This window comes from Emydura macquarii, unplaced genomic scaffold, assembly GCF_026122565.2.
Source record: "Emydura macquarii macquarii isolate MOO-44397 ecotype Brisbane River unplaced genomic scaffold, CSIRO-AGI_Emac_v2 contig_3464, whole genome shotgun sequence".
NCBI lineage: Eukaryota > Metazoa > Chordata > Testudines > Chelidae > Emydura > Emydura macquarii.
The window spans coordinates 16,673-24,156 of record NW_027133601.1 but is presented as its reverse complement, the minus strand read 5'-3'; the positions used below and the strand labels follow the sequence as shown (position 1 = coordinate 24,156).

General features: G+C 42.0%; 1 protein-coding gene across 1 annotated transcript; it reads right to left on the bottom strand.

Annotated features, from left to right (window-relative positions):
• Nucleotides 1-591: 591 nt before the first annotated feature.
• On the bottom strand, nucleotides 592-5,749 carry LOC137144493 (GTPase IMAP family member 4-like). The gene is made up of 2 exons (XM_067534850.1): nucleotides 5,681-5,749; nucleotides 592-1,681 (listed from the first exon to the last, which is right to left on the bottom strand). The coding sequence occupies exons 1-2, from the start codon at nucleotides 5,718-5,720 to the stop codon at nucleotides 648-650; spliced, it is 1,074 nt and encodes a 357-aa protein (XP_067390951.1). The 5' UTR covers nucleotides 5,721-5,749; the 3' UTR covers nucleotides 592-647.
• Between the last annotated feature and the right edge of the window lie 1,735 nt (nucleotides 5,750-7,484).

Genomic DNA, 7,484 nt, shown 5'->3' with positions numbered 1-7,484 from the left:
CTCTACTCCTTTATCATTTGTCAGTTCACCAATTTCCGTGTCATCTGCAAATTTTACCAGCAATGGTATTTCTAAATCAATTAAAATGACCCTGTATAGCATTGGGCCAAGAACCAATCCCTGCAGGACTCCACTAGAAATACGACCTAGGATGATGATTCCTCCTGTGCAGTTAATTTCTGTGATCAGTTAACTAGTTTTTGACCCATTTAATATTGGCAACTGTGATTTTGTATAGTTCTAATGTTTTTTAGAAGAGTTTCATGCAAGTCTATGTCAAATTGATTGATGGACAGTCATTATCAGCCAATCAGTGCAGGGATTTGAATATGGAAATAAGATACGCATAACCAATCACAGACTATGATATTTCCTAATTAAGAAAAATGTAGGTATGCTTCAATGACAGTGCAACACCCCTGTTCTCTGACTGATTGAGATATTTCCATTTCAGCATAATAAGAAATAAATACTAATGGATGATTTCATACATGCTTATTCAATTGTTCCATGCTACTAAGACTGTGAGGTTTACAGAAGAACTAGACATAACATTTCAAAGATTATATACTTACAATGGGGTGAAACTTACATTAATAACAAATCAGATTAAACCACCGAGGAAAATACAAACAAACATAATTCATTCACCACCAATTCAACCAGTTGCCAATACCCAAGTTTGGCAAATATGAATATACCCAAAGCCACCAACTCCAAATCTCACTCATTATGCCATGATCGTTCTCAGCTTCTTCTCTGATTTGTTTTTGTTTTTCCTTATAACGTTTCTGTATTCCTTCCAACTCTTTCAGCAGGTTTCGTTCCATGGCCTCCATTTCATTTTGTTTCATGTGCTTCAGCTGAAGCAAAGCATCTTCCCTAGCCTTCTCCTGTTTTTCAAGTTTTTCCTTTAATTCCTTTTCTGTTAGGTTTATCTTTTCACCGTTCTCCTTAAAGCACTGTCTTATTTCTTCTCTCTTTCTTTTCATCTGTTCTTGGTACCTTTTCTGTAATTCATTCATTTTTGATTGGAGCCTCTCCTCAGCATATTTATATGTCTCATTTGTATATCGGCCTCCGTTCTCCTGCACCATTCTCTCCAGCATCCCCATGAGCTCTTCAACCTGGGCATCCTGCTCTGCTCCTGTTACTTTGTTGTTGAAAGCGCAGTATCGATTTCCACATTGCTCAATCAACCTTTGAAAATCTCTGTTATCTGAATGTGTTACATAGTCATCCAATGAGCCACCCATTAAATCTTCCTTTCGGGTGAATAAGATAATGACATATTTCATTACCTCAACTCCAAAAATCTCTTGCACGTGCCGCACTGCTTCGTTGTCTTCCTCAGTAAAACGCCCCAGTTGGGTCACCAACACCAGAGCATGTGGGCCTGGAGTGGAGAGCATGACACAGCGACAGATCTCCCAGGAGGTTTCTTCATCAGGTACCTTTGTGTCAAAAATGGCTGGAGTATCGATTACCACCACTTCCTTCCCATTCCAGCTCCTGCTCTCTTTAACACATTTCTTAGTTACTGTCTTCCCAGTGAGTTTGGAGTCAAACACTTGCTGGCCCAGGATGGCGTTCCCTGTTGCACTTTTTCCAGCTCCAGTTTTACCTACAAGAATGATTGTCAGTTCAGGTTTTCCAAGGTATTGGTCACCATTGCCTTGGGCTGTTGGGAACAAATATGACAGAATTTACACATGATTGCACCATTAATAGAGTAGAGATTATTTAGGGTTTCTGTTTGTAAAATAGAAATATTTTAACCCCTAAAGAACTGTTTAATATGCATTACTATTACTGACATGTCATAACATAAGAGTTGAAATATTCTATTATTTTTATTCTATCTTATTTTTAAAATAAGTAAGGACAGCTGTTACTTATTACTAATTGAACCATCTTATCTTCTTTCCGGATCAAAGTGTCTCCTGTTTATGTTATAACGAAAAAAAAATGATTCTGTGTGCATGACTTGCTGAAGTCACAAAATAATGTAAAAACAATAAAGACATAAAAAGAAAGATATAAAAATGAAAAAAAATCCACAAACTAAGATAAAATTCTAAATGAATTTTTTTTCAATTTGGAATGAAAATAAATTTTGTAATGTCCTACAAAATGGAAATTCAGAGTTTTGAGTAGCTCTAGCAGAGAGTTTATGCAAAGTCATAGCAGCCAAGTGTGAATGAGTGTAGGCAGTACATGTGGGTGCCTGAAAATGAGTATTTGTGTTCCTTTGCATGTGTATGTCTAACTTTCTGTGCAGCTATTTCTGGGTACTTGTGCTGATTACAATTGGTGTTCATATGTGCTTTATGTACACACACACTTATATCATTTTCTGAAACATAGTGGGAATTGCAAAAATGGTGAAGTGTTTTTAGTTAAATAGTGTATATGCCTTAACTTTTCCACAAAAATGGATCTGCTGTTCTCCCCATTATATTCCCCTACCTCACCTTTGTATAAAGAGCGAGAGGGAGGAAGGTGATCCTGCAAAACCCGTGCAGCCTTCTTACCAGTGCTCCAGAATGTAAATAACATCCTTTCTCTGTGTTTAATGCAAAAAAGCTTAAAACAGGTATCCGTGTTACAATGGGGAGCTGTAAGCTGGGGATCACTGACTCCACTGCCCTGAAGATTTCAGAAGGAAGCAAACTGACTCTTCAAGAGCATTTTCTTAGGAGTTTGGGACAATTAAAAGAACTAATATATGTAGTTCTCTTTTTCATGCATTAGTTAACAACCACGACTAAGAACCTGGTTTTGTAGTTTCAACATGTGTGTGATTTATCTATACAATAATGTACGTGCTGATTGAGATGGATGTTTGTGATGGATGTTGTGCAGGCAGAGGGTGGGGAGGTTCGTATCCTTTGTTAAAAAAAATTAAAAACAAATTTAAATGTTTGCCTGCAAGGTGCATCTTCATTAGGAAAAAGGTATGTTCTTATCTAACGTGAGGTAAACTCCCAGTGAAGACAAGACAGTTTATAGTTTTCACATGAGTTAGCAGGTAGAGTTATAGTCTATGGGGGAGTCTCGGATTTACCTTCTAATTTATCTTTATGTTATAATCTTTCAAGTACATGCTACAAGGAAAATGTAACTTACAAAACTAGCATGGTCTCTTTAACCCTTCTGAAAGTATGATAGTGATATTAAGATCATTATGGCAATTTTATATGATACAATTGAAGAGGTTGTAACCAAAACGTTGTCTATCGTATACAAAGCTGTGATTTTTTTTTACATTCATTTCCTCAACCAAACACTGACAGACAAACAAACACAGGCAGAGACGAGACAGGAGAAGAGGGAAAGGAAAAGAAAGATGCCCTATCACAGTCAGCAGTGGGTGTGTGGGTGTAGAGGTGCTATATCAGGTTGAACCTGGCATCCTCTTTTGGGCAGACAGATGATCTTACCCCACAGATGTTAAAACAGGATGATGACTGGGGAGCTGGAGGTGATGTCAATTAGAGAATCAGACAGGAACCTCATCTAAACCCAACAGACAACAGGGCCTAACATTTGTTTAACTGAACTCCCATTTGGCTTACAACTCTGAGTGGAATATAGAAATACAAAAGGAAAGGGACAGACATCAACACTGGTTAGTTTTTTAAAAAACATCACGCTCAACTCTTTTGCCCCTCCCACATATTATGTCTGCCTGGTCAAACCCCAGCCCTGGCTGACTCCTTACATTGGCCTTCTCTGCTCCTGCTGCCATGTTGCTGAGCATCTGGCAGTTGTCGTGCAATCACGCAGACTTCTTCCATTACAAATTCACTCTAACATCACAGAGTCAAAGATTGTAAGGCCAGTCGGGATCATTAGATGATCTAGTGTGACCTCCTGTACATCACAGGCAACCGACACCACCCAATATTCACACACTAAACCCAACCACTGAAACGAAAGCAAGGTATTGCAGCCCACAGGAGACTAAACTATTATGTGTCACAGCCAGAGAATAGGAAGGACCAAGGTGCATCAATGCCCAAGGCCCCTGCAATGGCAGGGAAATGACTCAGTGAGATATATCCAGATAATCCCTGGAAAGTGACCCACCCCCACACGCTGCAGAGGAACGTGAAAAACACCCAGGATCATTGCCAGTATGATCAGGGGGAAGGGAGGGTGGCACCCTGCACCCCCATGTTCACCTTTATAGTGTAATTGTGTATTGTCTAATGCAAAGTATGTCAGGTGAGATGTCTTTGGAATGCTCATGATGTACTGATCATTATTGTTATAGGATACTTGGGACACTGGGTGAGAGGGGGGCAAATCTCCCCATACCCTTTGAAAACGGAAGCTATTGTGAAATGGCCTGCACCCTGAATTAAGAAGCAGGTTCAATAGTTCATAGGTCTGGCTAATTATTACAGAAGGTTTGTGTGTAGATTCAGTAATATTGTATCTCCAATCACAGATCTATGTAAAAAGAATAAGCCAAACAGAGCTGACTGGACAGAGACATACCAGGCGGCATTTGATAAGGTGAAAAAAATCTTATCTGAAGGGCCTATCCTAGCTCACCCTGTCTTTGACAAAATGTTTGAACTGTGCACAGATGCCTCAGATACCGGACTGGGTGCTGTGTTGATGCAGACAGGGGAACACAGCAAAAAAACCCGATTGCTCTTGTAAGCAAAAAACTGACTCCAACTGAACAGAACTATTTGGTCATAGAAAAATAAGTAATCAATAGAATTAGCATACAATCAATAGATAAGGCAACATATCTCAATGTGTCTTTCTGACATCTCTTTGTGGATGTCTGGCCATCAGCTGAAATGTTATATGGCCAACAGAATGCTCCTGATCTTTCCTCAGAAACTTCTGTTACTCAAACCTATACATTTGGCTTCATCTTTGACTCCCCCCCCCCCTTCTCTTTTGACCCACACTTACCAGATATATATAGATTTTGCTGTTTCTTGATGCACTGCATCTTCAAGATCTAACCTTTCCTCTGCGGCTACATTGCCAAAACCCTTGTCCAAGCCTTGGTCATACTGCATCTTGATTATTGCAATCCCCTCTATGCCTGACATCCCTGCAACCTGTCTGTGCAGGTGAAAGGTAAGGTGAACTGGCAGAACTGCATGGGAATCCTAACAATGGAACAGTGTGGGGCGCTGCAGCCATGATGTGCATTTGACAGAGCCATGGAGTAGGAGGGAAGAACTGGAATAATGGAGATATTGCACATCAGGACTGAAGTACATTGGCAGAGCAGCAAAGCTTGCACAAAGACTTTCTACCATATACCTGGCTTACTCAGCACTATCATCAGTCTATTACTTTTCTAACCAATAATAATTCCAGAGCCATCCAAAATAAAAATGATTTTTTAAAAAATCTTCCATTAGGTCAGAAAAACAGAACATCTGGTAGTTTGAGAAACCTGGATTTCTCTCTCCTGTTTGAGGAGCTCACCTCAGCACTCAGGACAATCTATTGCTACCAAGGAGGGGAGGAGGTGTTCATCTGTTCCAGAGCCAGTCCAGTAGTTCAGGTGGATAAAGATATTGCTGAACTGTAAGTTGAATCCTATCCTTTAGGGAACTTTCATTTCCACTAGAGGGAAACCTGAGTAGAGCATAAAGGCAGCAAAGGGGGCATAACAAGGCCTGTGATGTCATTATCTTACCATGGGAAAGTTCATCTCCTGCCAGATTATTTTCTTCCATATTAAGGTGAGACGTCTGTAGAAAAAACACAGACCCGTTTACAAGGAGTTTAATATGGAAGTTCAGAACACAGGCATTCAGGCATAGGATAATCTTCTAATGCCTCTTTTATGACAACACGTCTATACAATTGTGGAAATGGTCATGGCAGAAAATTAAACTTTTTCTTGACTCTCCCCCAGCTGCACTTCAGAAACTGCTGCCCACAAAGTTCCTCCTGAAGTCTCAGCAGAACTGCCAAGTTTTGTACAGCCCCAGATGACATTTCATGCAAATAATTTAAGAAGCTAATTTGCATTAAAACATAAACTTCACCTTTCAGATATTGTACAGATGTAATGATGCATTATCATCAGTGCATTATCCTACCTGGCCTCTGCGATAGAAGTGGGACCCCTGAATCGGGGCTCTCCCTCAGAACAAACACTGGCCTCCTCTCCACAGAGGGCAGGAGACACAAAGACACAGAGGTCTGTTACATGGGACACAGGGGGACAAAAAGGTTAGGACTGGATGTGGGTTTAAATGTTTAATACAGGTATGTGTGGGGGGACACTGACCAGACATCCACAGCTAATGTGTGTCTGTTGATGTCCCCAGCAGCCTAGGACACAAGGGACCCTTGCACATAGAGAGAGGCAGCAGCTCCTGTGCTTGCTGTCTGGGCAGGACACGAGGCAGAGCAAGGTCACGGACTGTATGCAGCAAGGATGTGTACAGAGATTAGTCAAATCTTATTCCCTGCTCACAGCCCCAGCACAAACAGTTTGCAGGGCTGTTTTGCTGGATTCCGCAGGTTGCTCTGATGATATAGCTGCCATGGATTTGCACTCATGCCCCAACCCCAAGGAGTGGCTTTTGCTGGCTGGTGAATCCACATGCTTGGATCAGTGCACAAGGAAGCAAAACACTGTCCCTGTCCCCCTCCCTCTCCTTCCAATCCAAAATCTCTGGTCACCGGGGCAGTTGAAAGAAGCAAGATCTGTGGACACCTTGAGCAAGGTTCTCACTGTCACGGTTCAGGGCTAGCCGCACCTCTGTCCCTTTCCTGGTCTCTCTGAGTGCACCCCTCAGCTCTCAGGCCAGGTGCCTGCACCGTTCCCAGGGTGGAAGCCCATCGTTCTGCCCCTCTCAGGCTGAGCCCTGGGCTGCAGAACCATTCTGACCCTGCAGGCCTGACTGAGTTTGGACCCCTGCACTTGATCCCCTCTGGGAGTCTGAGACCAGGGGTACAGAGTGACCCAAACACCCTGCTTCAAGCAAAGTATTGCTTATGTCACAGGCTGTTCTCAATAATAATAGATGACAGAGCTACGAGCAGTGGTCTCAAGTTGCAGTTGGGGAGGTCTAGGTTGGACATTAGGAAAAAGTTTTTCACTAGGAGGGTGGTGAAGCACTGGAATAGGTTGCCTAGAGAGGTGGTGGAATCTCCATCTTTAGAAGTTTTTAAGCTGTGGCTTGACAAAGCCCTGGCTGGGATGATATAGCTGAGGTTAGTCCTGCTTTGAGCAGGGGGTTGGACTAGATGATCTCTGAGGTCCCTTCCAACTCTAATATTCTATGATTCTATGACTCCCTGGGTAGCTCCATGTGGGATTAATCACAAAGACATTTCAAACACTGAGGCTGATCAAAGAGCTGAGGGTTCTAGCAGCCCTCAGGGAGACGTGACCAAATTAGAGTAGCAACTAGTGGCCGCAGCCAAGGCTGCTGGCCCCGTTACGCTAGGTGTTGTGCACACATATATAGTAAAATGCAATCCCT

Coding starts and splice junctions, on each gene's coding strand:
- LOC137144493 (XM_067534850.1), bottom strand. CDS start 5,720: ATGGAAGAAAATAATCTGGCAGGAGATGAACTTTCCCATG. Junction 1,682..5,680: donor AGGAGATGAACTTTCCCATG/GTAAGATAATGA, acceptor TGTTCCCAACAG/CCCAAGGCAATGGTGACCAA.